The sequence below is a fragment of the Oxyura jamaicensis genome, chromosome 2, assembly GCF_011077185.1.
Source record: "Oxyura jamaicensis isolate SHBP4307 breed ruddy duck chromosome 2, BPBGC_Ojam_1.0, whole genome shotgun sequence".
Classification (NCBI taxonomy): domain Eukaryota; kingdom Metazoa; phylum Chordata; class Aves; order Anseriformes; family Anatidae; genus Oxyura; species Oxyura jamaicensis.
In genome coordinates, this window is record NC_048894.1 from 109380202 (window position 1) to 109398591 (window position 18390).

At 36.0% G+C, this 18390-nt stretch overlaps 1 protein-coding gene across 14 annotated transcripts in view; it reads right to left on the reverse strand.

Moving 5' to 3' along the window:
* The window catches only part of PIEZO2 (piezo type mechanosensitive ion channel component 2), a 457465-nt gene that overhangs the window by 32038 nt on the left and 407037 nt on the right, over positions 1-18390 (reverse strand). For 10 of the 14 annotated variants that reach the window (XM_035318200.1, XM_035318189.1, XM_035318191.1 and 7 more), the window contains 7 exons: positions 17527-17648; positions 16634-16705; positions 12624-12727; positions 10453-10551; positions 8043-8154; positions 6547-6612; positions 3201-3367 (listed from right to left, as the gene is read on the reverse strand). In XM_035318200.1, coding sequence (XP_035174091.1) covers positions 3201-3367; positions 6547-6612; positions 8043-8154; positions 10453-10551; positions 12624-12727; positions 16634-16705; positions 17527-17648 — 742 coding nt within the window. The remainder of the gene's footprint in view (positions 1-3200; positions 3368-6546; positions 6613-8042; positions 8155-10452; positions 10552-12623; positions 12728-16633; positions 16706-17526; positions 17649-18390) is intronic. The other 4 variants (XM_035318202.1, XM_035318201.1, XM_035318198.1 and 1 more) reach the window with 1 other exon arrangement.

An 18390-nucleotide genomic window follows, 5' to 3' on the forward strand; every position in this document is an offset into this window, starting at 1 on the left:
TTTGTGCCATTATGACAACCTGGCTTTGAAATTATGACACCCAATACCCACTATCTTGATTGCAGGTCTGTGATAAAGGACAAGAGCTATGACAGCAAAAGTGCCCCACAACTGATGAAGCAAGGACTCAATTTCAAGTTCCTCTGTAGTTAGAATAGAAACCAAAAGAACTTCACACATGTCCCTGACTCCGTGCTGGACAAAACAACATCAACAACAACATCACGTCACCATGATGGTTACAGCAAAAGCCATCCTTGGGCAGCAATGATAGGTATGGAGCTGATGCAGAGCCTTGCGAATGCTATGGAATAATCTGTGATTCCAAATCCAGTATTCCATAGAAGAGGACAGAAAGATCCTTAGAATAAAATATTGAAGGTGAAAGTTTTAAAGCTAATGACTGGAGAAAATTTTCTGACAGGTGCCCATTTTCAGAACATTTAAGATTGAAGCAACTTACACAGGCCTACACAAGGACATATGGTCACTAATCAAAATAGCATCAGGCTGCTAGCAGCATGAAAAAAAATAAAATAAAAATCTATTGGGAACAAAGGATAAGAAAAACTCAATAAAGTTCAGTAGCAAAGAACAATAAAAATAAGGTCCGAAAAAGTAATGGCCATTAAAAGGCAGTTCGCCTGACTTCTACTTAAATGTTAAAACTCTAAAAACTAAGGGGTAATGAGTAACAAATATGCGATTTTAAGTGAGGATGCTGAAACAGCATGAAATTCTAAGCCTTGGGACAAAGAAGAGCATTACTGTAGTGTTGTACTATCAGAGTTTTGTAGGAAGGATGGAATGGAAGATAGCTTGGTAAGGTTGAAAAGTAAATAAACTTATATAAAGTTCACAAGTTAAATAAAGATTGCCACGGAGGGTCTGTGAATTATTAAGGAAGATTACAGAAGAACAATAATTTTCAATAGCTTATATTACTTTTCATATATACTTATGTAGAATAGGTAAGCGATGTGAAAGAGCCTGCACACACACACACAAGTCACCAGAATGGAAAAGACCAGAAGGAAGAAGCAAGAAGACATCCTTCAAAAAACTGTCATTCATGAGAAAAAACAGAAACAAGAATGAGCTTGGTAGAGGTAAATGCAAAAATTCAGCATATCAGAACAAAAAAGATGTTGAGGAGTAACTTCCTAAAATGAACAATAATCTGAAAACAAAAACATTTTCAAGAACATCATAAGAATAATCTGTCAGAAAGTCAGGGTATCAACAGGTGATCAAGGTGCACAAAGGTGTAGCTCTTTACAAAGTTAGGGAATCAGAACAAAACAAAACAAATCAAAAACACCTGTTTTATCCCTGTTCACTGTAGAATAAGTCACTGACATCATCAGTGGAATATTTTGAATCCCATGGAATGGCTGGAATAATTAGTTTTTGTAAGACAAGACTGAGAACAAAGTACTGACTGGATGGTGCTCACCAAAGAGCTCTGCAGGAACCAACAGATGAAATAGTCTAAGTGCCAGGGAAAAAGAAGATTGGTGGCTTCAGGAGTAGTCCTGAGTGACCTTTACAAGAAATTCAGCATCCATGAAATAAAGGCAACTGTATCTCTTGTACTTGTCCTCCAGAGACAAATGGCACAAACATGTTTTTTCTGTACAAAGGAAGAAGGTCATTGACTGGTTCCCCCAAGGAGTTTTACTGTCCAGGATATTCAGATATAATCTGTATAAAGAGGAAAACAGTGAGGTGATAAAGTTCGCAAGTGGAAAAAAGAAAATATTTGGGATGTTCAAGTGTAAAGTTAGCTGATACAATACTGACAAAACTGATAAAGCTGAGTGCATTGGTAAAAAAAGAGCAAATGAAATTTTTGTGCTCACAAGTGCAAATAAATGCAATGGGAAAAATAGTCTACATAATGACATAATGCTTTATGTCAAATTGTTTCAGTCTCAAAGGTCTTAGAATCTGAATGTACAGTCCCCCTAAAATGTTTAGGTAATGTTAAAAAAAGGTCAAGGAGCTTAACTGTTATATCTTGCTAGGAAAGCAAAAGAAAATACACTATACTCCTGTACAAATCTGTGGCTCACCCATCCCTTAAAACTATGTAATAGTTCTGCTCACTTTGTCTTAATAAGGCCATATTAAAACTGGAAGTGGTATGAAGGACAATAAATATGACATGAGGCATGGGATAGACTCCATGTGAAGAGAGGCTAAAGAGAACAGGACTTTATAACTTTAATCCATCTATGCAACACACAGTGGGGAAAATAACAGTAACTAAAGATTAACACTGAAGCATCCATCTCTTTTTGGCTCTGTGCCTTATGGCCAGACAGGGTACATACAGATTGTCTCCTTACCAGGAAAGCTTGCATCTTGGACCTCCTGGGGCCATGGACAGCTTTTAGTGACAGCAGTCAGTGACTGTGAGCAGGCAGCACGGGGCTTTATTAAGGCCAAGGATACTAATGTGCTGTTGGCCTTTTTGACCTATTCATGTCTGAGATAGTCTGCAGCTTCTAATAAGAGTTGAACTAAAAATGAAGCTCCTATGCCAAGTTTCCAGAAATAGTTGGGTAGCTAGTGACATACGTAAAAATACCTGTGCTTGAGAGCTTTATACTACGGCAAGGTATCACCTACTTGCATTTTTAAGATCCAAATACATGTCTAGCTACACTGTTAATGTTAATCTTTGATTATAATGAGTTTTACTAATACATCACTAGTTTTTGAGGTACCATGTAGCTTCAATGTGAATGAAGAAAATTATGCTTGCATGTTGTCTGTCATTTCCAGGGCAAGCTGGTCTACAAAAAGGCTCAAATATGCAAACTGAGGTAGTTTTTGAGATGTTTAAAATGTCATGCCTGCTCCTCTCTACTTGAATCTATCACATCCCCTCAAAACCCAATTTTATCACAGGAGTCTTTCAGCCAAATCCTTATATCAACCTCTAAAATAATTATTTTTCCAAACATTTGCTCTGCATCCAGATAATAAATCAAGCAATTATTTATTTTATTTATTTATTTAAAAAAAGCAAGCAGTTGAATAGTCCAGATGTATTTTTTTAAATGTGCATATAAGTTGGGTTTTTATAATTTTTCTCCTTAATAGAGTGCCTTCAGCTGATCTGAAAAGACAACGTTTAATTTTTCACTGGGCTTGAAATGGCATTAACAGAAGAAAAAGACCAAAGGCGTTACCTTCTTAATCTCCCTGGTGAGCATACAACGCTCGATTCTCAGCACAGTAGAGATATCGATGTGTTCTCTTGAGATGGAATTAAGCCAAGCTGTAAAACTGTCTAGTGTTGCCAGGAAAAGGACCCAAGTGAACTTCAAAATATTAAATATCCTCTTTATGATGTTATCTAAGGGGGAGGAAAAGCAACAGAGAGTTAATGGATGCAAATGTCTTTCTCTGTATTTCTGCTTGGAGTTAGTTTCAATTTTCCTTTATTGTCTAATAATAATCCAGGCTGTGAGACCCTGTCATAGTAAGGAATCTCTGAAGATGGCTGGAGGCCTTTTGGCTGTCTGGGTCATTTTCCTGCCTGTATGTCTAAGCTTATCATCTGGAATCCCTTTTCCACCCCATAATTCCACAATCCTGCAATTGCTAGTCATATGAACAGTCCCTGATCTTGGACACCGTATGTACAGGTCTGCAAAAATGAAACCCAAAGATTTGGGCATCTCTTGAGACTTATTCAGCAGCCCCAGCTCCAGTGATCTCAACAGCTGCTCTACCAGCCCTTACTTGTCTATTTATTCATATGCTTTTCTCCATGCATGGAGTTTGCCTTTTGTGACTGAACTTTGCTCAGTTTGAAAGTCTAACTTGATAAAATAGTCTTTGACTCTCCCCCAGTTTTCCAGCCACCTGAACATACCTTTTCATATTTACTGTTTCCAAAGCTTCTCTTCATTTAAATGGACTGCACTGTCATCAGTAATCTCAGATCAACCAGCTCAACTAGCAGTAGTCATATAAATCATTTATAAAACATTACTCTTGTACTATTTTGCCAAAGCATTATGCTTTCCCATGAGTAGGGCTTATGGGTTTATACCAATAGTTGTAGCTTTCTTATGCTCAACACAGCAGCCTCAAATTAATTTCTCATTTCAGTAGTTCCTTTAGCATTGTTGACTGTGCCTAAAGAGCAGCAGTTTCAGTTTATTTTTCTTTCACTCCCAAGTGTACACACCACACTTCAATTTTTAAATAGTGTTACATAAGTAAGAAAAAATTATTTCCTACCAGTTAGTTCCAGAGCTAGCTGTCCCTGCTACATTTCTAATCCCAGAGCACTAGGCATTAAGATCAGTTTTACAGTAACCAGTCTAAGATATAATAGAAAACTGCAAATAATCCGCCACGCAGTAACAAAATTCTTGAAGTAGTTACTAAGAAGCCAAATAAGCACTAAAGCATGATGATTTTAACCACCTCAATTCTTAACTCTACCACAAGATGGCAAGCAAAACTTTGTGGAGTGCACTCTTTACAAGTCATGCAAATGTGAAACTAATAAAGCAAAAGATATCTTATAGATGAACACGCATGTATGTGTCTCTGGGTGTGCAGGAATGGCTGTATGCACATATGTGTGAAGATAAACTAAGGGAAAAAAACAATAGTGGTTCATTCCTGTAAAGTGGATGCTGAAATGGTAGTATGCACCATTTACCTGAGTAATGTCATGTAACAAGTCCAGTATCTCTAAATACAGGAGCTTTTATGGCCTTCATTTGGCCATACCATTATTTCTATTATATATATATATATATATATATATATATATATATATATATATATATTTTCTTCAGGCCTTTTCTATATCATTTAGAATTGGGAAGATTTTATGATATGTTTACTCAAATTTTATTCACACTTTAGCATATATATCTTGAAGCTAAAAAAAAATATTTTTCATTGGTAATTAAAGATAAAGCTGTTTATGCTTTTAGATTTCCTTTGAATTCCAGATGTAATATTATGAATAAATTCAAATAAGATGTAGCATTCAGAAACAGAAATAAGCAACATATAAATGGCCTTTTTGAACCCACACTCTTCCTCTCTAGTATAGAGTTTCTGCTACTGAATTCAGGAGGATTGCAGCTCTCACATTAAAATTATCTCTATTACTGACCACCACTGGTATGCCACAGTCTCTTCACAGTGCTTTGCCAAGCACTTCCAGTCTAATCTGGAAGGTCATTTTTCTCTCTGGGATGGAGGTGATTTAGTATACATTTTTAATGATGCTGTAGCTGTTCGGACTGCTTTGCCGTTCTCTGAAACTTTTTAAAAATAATCTTTTGGGGATCGATCACATCTAAATATCTTCAAAAAGCTAAACAAACATTTATTTTTTGCAGAGATTGTTACTGTAACTTCAAGGGTCAAATGCAGAGATGGCTTTTCTCTGTCTGAAAGCATGAGAAAGGATTTGATCCAAGGTTAATAATGACACTAATGCTTCATAACAATTACTCTTTTTTTTCAATTATCTTCTTTAATACATATTACTTAGGACTGGTTAAAGCATCTTAAATTGACTACTTCCAATATAAATCAATAATTAACCTCATTTCCTTTCTCTAACTCTTGTCTAGAACCAACTTTATTTCCCTTGAGATGCGTTTGAGAAGTTCAGTGTCATGTTTAACACAGGTGACTACACGACAAGAAAGTAACAAATAAAAAGCTCACAAAACACCACCAGAAAATTATATAAGAATGAAATATTTCATATTCTTGTAACCTCATCCACCCTGTGGCTCACACAAAGGTACAATTTTAATTGGGATTGTGGGAAGCAATTCCAAACAGAGAATAAAGATAGATTTTGAAGACAAAGGAGAGAAGAGTGTAATTTCTTCTTGTACTCCAATTAGGAAAAAAGAGCCAAGCTTAGAGTTATGATCCATTATACTTCTTTGTAGGAAGACTTCCAATATGGGCAAGATCCTGCAAGCTGCTGTCATTTCTTCTGCTGTGCAGAGCATCCTCAGGTCTGATTATGAGTGAGAAAGGGTAAAATTGAGAAAATCCCATTCTTTTAGAGCTGTTATTTGTACCTCTCTAAACAGCTAGGTACTGGACATTATCTTAACATAGCTAAAACACTGAAAAACTGCAAGGTCTTTGCGCTAATAATAAAATATCAGACCATCAAAATCAATGGAGATGACAAGACACCTAAATGGAATCAGGATTGGAAGCTTAGCTTAGGTGTAAGATGTTTTGTAATTATACAGCAAGTGATGAAGCCTGAGCCTGAAGGTGCATTTATTAAAGTGTAGGGGAGATAAGTGCAGTAGTGCATTCCAGGAGTGGAAGCTGCTATGCTCAGGACTTGTATATCTCGCAAGAGAAATCTGGAAGTTGTTAGATAGTGCTCACTATACAGTTCAAAATGGATTTTGCTAGTTTTATGCTTGCCTGGATCTCTGCACTGATATTTTTGTGATACGCTGCTTACCCCACCTGTCACAACTACACTGTAACAACATAGAAAACTTCTTTCTGTGTTCATACCTGGTCCATCAGATTTCTTCTTGACCTGTTCCTCTTCACTGTCTTCATAGTCTGCATCAGTACCACCTGTTGAAATCAATGAGCGAATGTTAAGCCTACAGAAATGCAGATGCAAATCCCATTCAAGCTAGAAAATGCTACAATTACTAAGCAGAAGTGACTGGTTCCTCACCTTTTATGAGGTTTAAGAGAAAGCAGATTTCCAATTTTAAACGACTGAAGTGAGGGGACTACCCTGTCAGTGAAGGTGTTTACGGATGACCACCCCTCTCTTGTAATTTTGAGTTGTCTGCTGAGCAAGAACATCTGCTGGAGTAAACCCATGCAATTCATAGTAAACCTATGGAATTCAGAGTTGCAGTGTTTCCACCTGCAAAAGCCTCTCCTTCCAGTAACACACTCAAGCTAATTTCTTCAGCTTCTTCAAGAAGCAACCTGAACTCTGATTTCCTCCTGACTCTGACCCATTAAGCCCAAATGAACTGAGTGGGACTTTCAGGCTGAAATGAAGCAGCAGAAAACCTGCAGCTGTAGCTTCATTGGCAGCTGTCAAATAATAAACCTGCCTCTTTTTGACAGGAGGAGATGATGAATGGAAGCAAAGTCCAGCTGATTCAGCCTGAATGGGCCCTCTTCTTTCCCATCTCTAAAATTATTCTTTTCTTTTCTTGTTTAAAGAAAGCAAAAAATGAAAAGATGTACTACTTTAAAAACTTTTTTTTTTTTTTTTTTTTTTAGAGGTATGAAGGTATGAATGATTTTATAGTGTCAGTCAAAAACTATTAACAACTGCATGTTCTCCTTCTGATACCTGCTGAATTACTGCGGATTTAGGGGTGCCTAGATATTTGGGTTCCTTACTGAGGACTGCATTGAAACTGAAATAAATAACTTCTTGGTATTCTTACCCATATGCCAACTCAGGGAACAATATAGGAAATGTGTCAAAAAGAAATAGTATGTGGATATTTCTTTTTGTTGAATTTTTCTTACTGGTCTATTTCAACTACAGCATTTCAGGAACTTCCTCACGAAAGACTCTTTCAAAAGAAAATGTTAAGTCTGTTAAATTCAAAACTTTCCCCAAGAATACACATGAATTTATCATTAAGATAAGAGACTTTGAGCAACCCCAGAAAAATCTAGAGAATAAGATAAATGTGTTTATGAGCTGAGAGGGTGAAAGGCATATGTCCTTGCTCTCTCTGATGCTGGCCAAACACCTTATTGGTTTAGAGGGCTGTTTCTTTATAGAGCTTTGGCTTTCTTTTGCAAGTGCTTTACTCTCACAAATGTTTTGATATAGCTGATGGTTTCAACCTTGTGTTGAGTCTTCCTACTTGGCAAAAGTTCTGGGCACGTGTCTTGCAACTCCATGGAAATCACGTTATTTCCTCTTCTGCCATATCTCACCTAATGCATATTGCGTAGAATGAGAGGACACAGCTTGACCAGCCTTGTCATGTTATTTTTTTTAAATACAGAAGCATACATACCATCCCCAGATCCTTTTCGTCTTTGCTTCTCCTCTTTCTGAAAACTTTTCTTTTCTTTGCGCCTCTGTCGTAATGCAGTTTTAGGATCAGTGATCCAGGCCTGATAAACAAACTGGAAGGAACAAACTCATTTATTTCAAGGTTCTTCATGTTTTGAGAGTAAGCCACAGAATAAGCCATAAGCAGGCCTATATACTTTGAGTAAACACATTCAGATCTGCAGGGATAAGTAAATATTTTGAATCCCAAATCAAACACCTCCCCTGTGGATCTGCTGAGTTTTCATGTGCTATTTTTGCTAGCATAAAACCAAATGTGAAAACACTTGTGGGTGAACCAAGTTTCATTAGAACCCACAAAAATTCATGCTCTGAACTTTGGGAATTAATACCCTGTTGTACATATGGACTACTTCACCTGAGTCTTTCCACTCAATTATGTAAGTGTACATCTTGTACAGACAAGATGCAGAGTAACAGAAATTTTAAGAGAAAGTTTTGCAATCAACTAACTAAAGCATCAAAACTGTGGTAGTGTTTAGTGAAGGTATTTGTGTTTGTACATTTTTTATGCTATAGATGACTTTTTTTTTTCACAGTGGAACATGGGTGGATTTACTATTTGTGCACAGTCTCAAACCCAGCACTCAGGAAATCTTTAAATTTCAACCTAATTTTGACAATGGCTGTCTGTGGTGCATCAGATAAGTCACTTATGAATCCTTCTACTACTATTTTTTCCAGCTGTAAAACAGGGACAATGATACATATATGAAGGGGATTTAATGAGGCCAAATCCTGCTCACAGGACTCACTCAGATCTCAGTATGTTGACCTGTATGACTACAATAAGCATGAAATAGGTTCAAAATATTTATAAATACTATAACAGTGAAAAAAAAAAAAAAAGTTAAAAGAAGTTACCAAGAAGTAATTTATTGAATGGCTCTACTCAAACGTTGAGGTAAGGCTAGAGAAAAAAGCAGTAACACTTTTCTATCTTTTTCCATTTGAAACAAAATGTGAATAACACAGACTAACTCTTCTCCACAGCTATTTAGGAAAAAAAAAATGTTTTGTTTTATTTGGTTCCTTTTATGGTTTTCATTTGATTGGCACTACGCTATTTTCTATTTCTAACCAACACAGACTGGTAACAGACACAGGGAAACCCAGAGATACATGCATGAGGGTGAAAATAAAGCACAGTAATAAACCAGCTCTATTAATTCACAAGACAAACATGCACGTAGACAAGAAGCACATGCATATCTCAGTGAAGCTGGAGATGCCCCTTGGAGGACAGAACAATAAATTACTATTTGTTTTATTTATACTTTTAAAATTTGAATACACAAATTGCTTTGGAACATTAAAAGCCATTGAAAAAAAAAGTCAGTATGACTTTTACTGAATTTAAAAAGGAAAAAAAGAAATCTTTGTTCTGTTTTGTTCATGTATGCAGTAATGGAGAGGAAATTATTTTGGTACTGCTGATTAGAATGTTCTCTCCAAATCTCTCAAGGTCTGTACATTTATTTTTATATGTACAATGTCCAAAACAAGCACCATCTGAAAAACTATGTAGGATCAGAGGTGATGCTTTCTCTTTCGTTTGTAATAGGCACTTGCCAGTGAAGGTAATTTGGAGGAGTGGTGACACTTAAGTGGAACAGCAACACATTACTTACTGAAAGTTAGAAACTGACAATAACTACTATTGAACAATTAGCTGAGAAACTGTATGCTAGCCACAGCCATAGTGTGAATAAAGAATTCAGAGATAAAAGGCATACTTGGAAGAAGGCGGTGGATTAGAATGAAGAAAATACATCAATAAATGTATTACAGCTACTTATGTTAAGCTGTGGATATTTTAAGAACTAACTGGGTACATACATGTATATTACTTCTGACTTTTACCCCTGGGCAAAGGTAGGAAATGCCACACGTATCCAAGGAGGATGAGAAAATGTTGAAGATGTACAAATATTAAGATGGTGAAGACCAGAAAAATAGTGAGATAAAAAAAAGAGGGGGGGGGGGGCCTTGCAACAGAATGTGTCTTCTAAAAATATTTTACCAGCTTTCTGAGATCAATTGCCACATTGCCCATAAGATGCATGCAAGTCAATGTGACCATCTTGTACTGCAGTAACAGAAGAAATCAAGAATTTGTGTCTGCATTTTCTCTCCAGGGTTGCACTTAAGGAAAGACAGAGTGTTTTTCTTGTGGCTTGACCACTCCAAAAGTAAGAAAGGTATTGCATATAGCAGGAATGAAGCTTTGGCTGTTGTTATTTTTCATATTATTCATATAAGAAAAAAAATGCAGACAAGGACAGAGGTATATGTTACACCAGGATCTATGAGATGGGTCACATACTGAGCACTCACAAAATGTCAAGTACCTTTGCTGCTTTGATTAAATATTGAAGAATAGTTTTGGGTAGTTTAATAACAGACTTTGGCAAGGCTAAAATGGCTGAAGCAAATTTTCCAATAGCTCTCTATAAAGAAGGACAAAGCAAGAGCAATTAGTAGAAAACAAGAAAATATTAACAGAAAGTATCTACTAGGTGATTATATCTAGATTATTAAGAGCTTACATTCATTGGCTCCAATTTGGAAAAAAGATCATGTGTGATGTCCACTATAAAATTTCAGTGAGATCATTTTTAAGTGCCTGCATTATCTAACCAACAAAATATTTAAGTTAACCCTTGAGGTGACTATTGCAGACTATTTACACACACACACACACACACGCACACACACACAAAAAAAAGAAACATTAAAAATAATTATTTAGCAGGTTCTGCCACAAAACAAGTTCACTTTTCTAGTATTTTTATTAAAACCACTAAGACCACATGCACATGTGATGGAAGGCGTATGAAGCATGATGACCTAATGATGAACAACCTTTTCATAAACAAATGCAATTTTCTGTTCCAGACAATTACTCTCCTACATGAAGCTACCCAACATCTTCATGTAGCACATATTGAAGAACTGGTCACTTATACAGAACATCTATCTGGAGTTCTGAAATAAACACCAGAACTTTCAATTTCAGATTAATCGTTTCTGTACTGTGTTTTAAAAATTAAGACAACAACAACAACAGCAGCAGCAACAACAGCAACAAAAAGCAAACATATAACCAACCACATTAAAAGAAAGAATTGTATGAACTTTAGACCTCAGTTTAGAGCACTTTAAAATCTCAGTGCTTGGCACCAACACATCTTAACAAAATGTTGTCACCATTTTTTCTTAAAAACAGCAGAAACAAGAATGCAAACTTGGCTCTACACCTGCATGAAAAGAAAGATGATCTAGAAATTTATGAGCCACTTCTATGGATCAAGGTGAGTTAATGCCATATATACAAAAAAGTGTAAATCGTAGAAAATAAACCTTACATCATATTTTGTCCAGATTCGGTTTTGCCTTTTTTAAGGTCAGGAAAAAATCTTTCCTTATTATAACCACTCAGGCAGTTTAGGAAATTTAATTAATTACTAATGTAATTTCAGTATATAAAATAAAGTCACATCAAATCATTTAATTAAATAAAAACAATTATTCTTGTAATTCAGTAATATGGCCTGGGAAGCCATATTACATATATTTCAAGCTTTGCTTGAAAGCTACTGGCATAAGGAATAGAGCAGCATGGAGGCAGTTATTTGCTCTTGCTTGGGCTGGACTTTCAGTAATGCATCAGTTATTGAGCGATGTGAGCTCTCGTGGTTGGGAAGAGTCATCTGCAAAAAATTACCTGTTTGCTTAAGATTTTAGAGTTGAGGACCTAAAAACATTCTGAAGTATTTCTGAAAATTCTTCAACAACTAAAACTTCTATTTTATAAAGATTAAAGCAATCCTACATGCACTAGTGTTTCACTAACTTTTTCACCCAAGTCCTTAATTTAAGCCAGTATGTCCAATACTTGGTACCACCTAACATCAAGCAATCTACATATAGGAAACCAGTTAGGAAACTCCAGCTGTCTTTGTAACGTTACAATATCCTCTTCAACACAGTCCATCACTTAAAATGCCAATATATTAATTAACATAATCCTTTAAAAGAAATGAGATGAAGTGATGATGACTTAAAAAAAAAAAAAAAGTTTTTTTTTTTTTTTTTAAAAAAAAAAAAGTATTGATTCTTTTCCATGAAAAGTTGCTTATTCTTGGGATAATTTCTTCCTGGAATGATAACATCTACTGAAAACCAGAAAACCACTGAAGCATTCTACAAGAGTGCCAGAGGCAAGACAGCTTCCTCACTTGTCTATATTGCAATGGAGAAAAGTAAAGCTCAGATTCTGAAGCTTTGTTTTTGATTTTTGTTTTCCTCAGGCGTAAGTGAATGAAGATAGATTTCAGGAAAGTTCTTGTGGAAATTTGGCAATGCTTAAAACAGGCAAAACTGCATCTTAAATTGCCAAGAAATTTCATTTCCAATACTTTTCAGATGTACTAGCTGCTTTAACATATTAGCTTGTGTCAAGAGAAGCCTATTTATTTCTTTTCAGCTGTCAACTACCAAGCAAATTACTACAAAGTACCTGAAATGCAGACTTCTTTCGAGGCTCTTCCTCTTCTTTTTTCTCCTCTTCCTCTTCCTCTTCGCTATCCGTCTCAAACAAATAATAATTTCCACTTCTGACCACTAAGTGAAACAAAATATTTTCTTATTTTTTTGAAAAGTTCTATTCTGAACTGCTTCAAGATCTCTAAACAGCCAGACAGTGATTTATGTGTTCATAATCAGGAGAGGTGAAAACAGAGAAGAAGCAAGAGATGAATAAGTCTCAGGCAACTTATCTGATGTTAGTCTGTGATACTTTTGGGCATGAATGAGAACTGTACAAGAACTAAGGAAACATCACCATGAGAAGAAAATGTAATAAAAAAGCTTGAAGTACATTAGGTTACTAGGTTAAAATTTTTAGGGAAAAAATGGCAATTTAGTTTAAATGAATTGAGAAGTAATGGTTATCTGAGGGAGTAAAAATTGCCCAGCAGGTAAATAAAGGAATTTACACAAACAGTACCACTGGACAAAAAATACAGAACTGCTCTTTAAATGCTCAGGCATCCTTCAAACTATGGGATGAGATGGTATAAGTTAATGCTTTCTTCAAACTTTTAAGTTTTGATGAGGTAATGGAAAACCTTGGTTTGTTTAAAACAAATCACTTGGATTCTATTAATGTGATCAGAAATGAGTTTCAATTTTTTGCCCATGGATTCAGAAACAATCTGAAACCTTGATACAATAAAGATGCACAGTGAATAAGCTAGGCCTTATATCCTTGAACAGAAGCAAAGTTTTTATTTCTCAGATGGTAAAAGGCCTATATGAATAAACAAGGGAAACAAAAGAAAGAAAAAATAAGATAATGAGCAAGAGAAAAATCAAAGTCACAGCATTACATTCAGCAGTGAAGACTGGTAAATAATTTCTGCACTTAAGCTGAAATTTTTAAAAGAACAGTTACTTAGATGAAATGTTACCCAATCTGGATACACATATTTATATAGAAAAGTGTATTTAACCCTCATTATACATTTCTGGAAAACTAACAATAGCTTTAATTCTATTCAATCATACCTTGAATTTTACACAGATCCTCTATACATAGGTGGTCACACATAACTAAAGTAGAAACCTCAGGGTAAGCACACTGTGAAATTTGCCAGAACTCCATTAGGTCATAACTTCAGCATCTAAAATTCCCTCACAGAGAAAATCATGTGCCTAGTTATGACTTTGTAACATCAATGAAAGCCCTGCAGAGGGACAGAGAGTCCACTTCAGCAGTTCTAGTCGTTGAACGGAGGTTAAGAGAAAGTCTGGAAATTTCTTGGGTCAAGCAAATTAATTGTTTGGTAGAGGGCCTTTTAAGAAAGCCCATTTAAAATGCACTGAAGAGACAAATGTATTTTAAGACCCAGTAGTCTGCAGTTCTGTTTCATAAAAAAGTGCCTCATAAGCAGCAAAGGAAATTGTCCACACAAAAGATCAGCAGGATAAAATCTGGCATCTAGAGGAAACCTACACCATGGTGCAACTCCTTACAGTCTCAGAACAGCACCCGACCAGACTTGGAAGGCCTGAGCTGGCAGAAAACAACTCAAAAATGATCTCTCTCCAAAATTTTTAAGTTAAAATATATCTAAGGGGACACCATAATGTAGCAATTATAACCCTTTTACAACTAAAGAGGGAGGTATGATTGAATAGCAATAATGCATTCTTGCACACATCAAAATGGAGTAAGAAGTGTGTTAGTCACCTACAGGGATTATTAAATAGACCACATGTTACTTGTTAAATAATTCATGGCTAGACTGGACTCAGCCACACTCTTCTCTCCCCCACCTTTCCTGATGCAAAATGAGACTTTCTCCTACTGAGAAAAGGGACTTGCAGGCTTTCCTCGTGGGATGAGCAGGAGGAGATAGAAGGGCAGTCTTGCAGGAGTCAGTACCTGCTTGAGCCCAGATGGAAAGAGCTCCCCAGGGAAGCTGCAAACTCTGTCTTTCCCATTGTATCAAATACAACTCTGTGACCAAGGAGAAGCTGGGGACCCTAATGTGGCCCGTACTCCTGCTGATCTTTGTGGGGCTCTGTATCTAATCCACAAGCACAGAGGAATCATACCTCCCTGAAAGGGAGAGTATGAGTGAGTGTCAATGAGGAAACTCTCACAGATGTTTTTGGCCTTTCTGCGCAGACCCAAATTCATAACTGAGTTTTAATTCCTATGGAGATAAAATAAGGTATCTTTCTGTAGAATAAATTAAAACAAGTGGTATAAGAATAACAATGACAATCTAAATTAAACATCAGAACTGGGATGAAACTTTCATCTTCAACAACTTTAACAGTATATATACAGCCACAGCTCCAACTCCATTTACTGAGAAGAACAGCCACATACTGGAGAATGCTGCAGGGTTACAGCTTGATGTTTCAAAAGGATAGTTGGGGAATGATAGATGGGGCATATCACCCTATCCCCAGTTTGTAAGTCTGTGAACACCTACTCTAAGTGACAAGTTTCAATGACTGGGGAAAGTAAGCCACATGGCAGGCAATCACTACACAGGATGAGGGTCTATGATGTTTCCCACAAGGTTTTGCATTATTGCAGTAGATAATTTCAAGAATGCTCACTGTATAAATACCAAAACTTAAGTTGCCACCTGAGAACATCGAATAATGAGGGTGAAATAAGTAAAAGCCAAAGTCAATCTCTCTCTTTGAGCAGTTCTTCTCACTACAAAACCAGTGGTGAATAAACAGGAGACCATATCCCATTCCTTCAAAATCACTGTAGCTTGAAATTCGACAGTAAAAACTCACAAATTATAGTTTTGATCTGTTTTGTCATTATCACTCTCAATGAAACTACAGGACAATAAGTTTGTTTTCACAAGACTTGAAAAGGGATAGGTCTCTCTAAAGTGGCAGTGTGCCCTTTAGAAAAATAAAAATAGAGACACGGTTTACTTGTGACTTGATAGAAATAAGCATTTGACATTCTGTTAAAATGCTATTGGCAAATATATATGCTGGAGTTATAAACAAATACACATACATAAATGAAGGAGAACGTAAATGTCTAAAAATATTACTTGGAGTAACTCTTGTTAAACTAAACGACCATGCACAATACAGATATTCATATTTAACTCTGGTCAGTGCTATACGCTTGAATATTTTCTAAATTTTCAGAAGTAAGTTATTAAATAGTTAAATATGTCTGTTTTCATAAATAAAGATTCAATAGAAGGACATCAGATTTGAATCTGCAGTCTACTCAGTTTCATTCTGTTTCACCAAGTCCTTAATGTAGGTAAGAACTCTATTGTATACCTGGACTGGCTGGACCGGGACAGAAACAAATGAGAATGTCATAATGCAACAATGATAAGAGGAGCACTCACTATTAATTTCTTGTGCACGAGGCTGAATATATTTTTACTCTCAGATAAAGAGAAAATATAGAAATAACAAAACAAGTGACATCAACAGCATGTTAAAATGTGTTATTCAGCTGACCACTGTGCAGCCTAGTTCTGGGAACAGTCTAGCTGCTTTGCTGTGGTACTCATATTTCTATAGCTGTCAGTATAATGACGGATGAACCGTAAAAAAGATATATGATGTCTGTATACGAAAAGAAATTATGACTAATCTTAGAATGCATTGGCAAACTTCTACCTTCACGTGTTTCAATATATTGTGCTTTGCAGTAGAGGAAAGTTGAGACTTTTGAAGTCAAAATAGATTCTTTTTGGAACATGTTTTTTATCTGATTTGATATCTTCCTAAAAATGCCCAAAGTATCATAAGCTGTGCTTCCAACGAAAAGAAATTCAAAATATGGTTAAGTTCATTATTTGAAGATAGTAGTAGAAATCACTTGATAAAATAAACAAGACTTCTATCAAGTCACAATCATAAAATCAGGCATAAAACAAACAGGTCATGGGAATGCCTTCATTCTGGTCAAGGATATAAGGGTAAAATCCACATATTTGTAAGATGATTGAGAAAACCTACTGGAAGCATGATCAACCCAAGGCCGCCACCACAGCTTTTTTTTGCCCTTGGCTTTCTCTTTGTCTGCTTCTCCTAAAATAAAATATGTCCAAACATTAATTTTACAAAATGAGAAACGTTTCTTACACTGATTAATCATTTTTCATTTCTCTCAACAGAGCTAAATTTCATGAGCATATCAGATGTTAAATCTACTGAATATAATCAATATAAAAACAATTTAGAAGCATGACCACCCAGCACAAACACTCTAGTATATGCAACAGTTAGAAGAGCTACTCTAAAACAGCTTAAAAGTTATAAAAAAAAAAAATAAACACAAACATACAGTCACACTTCCCTGTAATATCAAGAAGAAAATATTTTCCCTCCTCTCAAATCCCCCTACATTTCAGGCTCCATAATTTTATACCCAGAAATGTTGACCCTAAGTCAGTGCGGGAAATGTGGCATTAAATAGATATCATTTCTTTGTTCCCACATTTTAAACAACATTTAAAAATATACAAATATATATATATCACAGCATCCAAAAACCCTTGCTGGAAAAATGTGATTTCTACCTGTTTGTTACACCGTGGTTTATAAACAATATGTTTGTTCAAAACAAACCTCTGCTGCTATTTGGCTCTTTGCCAATAACTTGAAGTTAGCCAAAAGTATTCTCAAGGAAAACTGTTTTCTCTAAGTCTTCTTGCAGTACAAAATCCCAGTTTTTTTTTTTTTTTTTTTTTTTTTTTTTTTGGCTGAATAAAGCTCCAGAATGTTACTGAGCAAACAACCTTGTTCCGTGATGACAGTTTTGAAGAACAATTTCTCAATTGTCCAACTCTCAGATCTATCAGGTCCTTAGCGCTCAACTGCAATTATGGCACAACAATGGCTAACAGTACCTTCATCATCTTCTTCAGAAACCTTCCGAATCTCAGGCCCCTCTGAAGACTCCTGTGTCATGCTTAGCATCCTCTCTTTACCCTTTTTGTATTTCTGCTGCCTGGCCTTGATACGATCCATTCTAGCAAAAGGAAAAAACATATTATATTCTGGTCTTCACCCCTTTTGACCCCCTCTGAAAAACATCTGTTAAACACATCTATACATACACACACACACACAAACTTTTCTACAGAAAATATGCATCCCACACTGTCACTAATCTTGCCTTTAAAAATAAAGAGTTAAATGGCTCTGAAGAGGCTGTCTGGACTGGTCAAGAACTGGCCACTTCATCAGGAATGTGGCTGTTCCTGCTCTACTTGCGCAATATCTTCACCTGGTTCACTTTAACTGGTTTAATTTCCATTTCAGATGCAGGAAAACCTCCAATTCTCCTTCTTGCAACCCTGTAAACAGTTATCATGATCTAGTCTTTTAAGCCTTTTAAGTTTTTCACATTTTGACAGGCAATAGTAAAAAAAACCTGGAAACCAACAGTTACAAGTGATTTCAATACAACTACTGGACTAGAAGTGAAAGAAAGAGACAGAGAGAAAAAGACAGAGAGAAAAAGACAGAGAGATGAGAGACGAGACAGATGAGAGGGAGAGAGAGAGAAAGAGAGGGGGAATACAGGGGGAGGAAGGGGGGATAGAGAAAGAGGAAGAGAGGAAGAGAGGAAGAGAGGAAGAGAGGAAGAGAGGAAGAGAGGAAGAGAGGAAGAGAGGAAGAGAGGAAGAGAGGAAGAAAGAAAGAAAGAAAGAAAGAAAGAAAGAAAGAAAGAAAGAAAGAAAGAAAGAAAGAAAGAAAGAAAGAAAGAA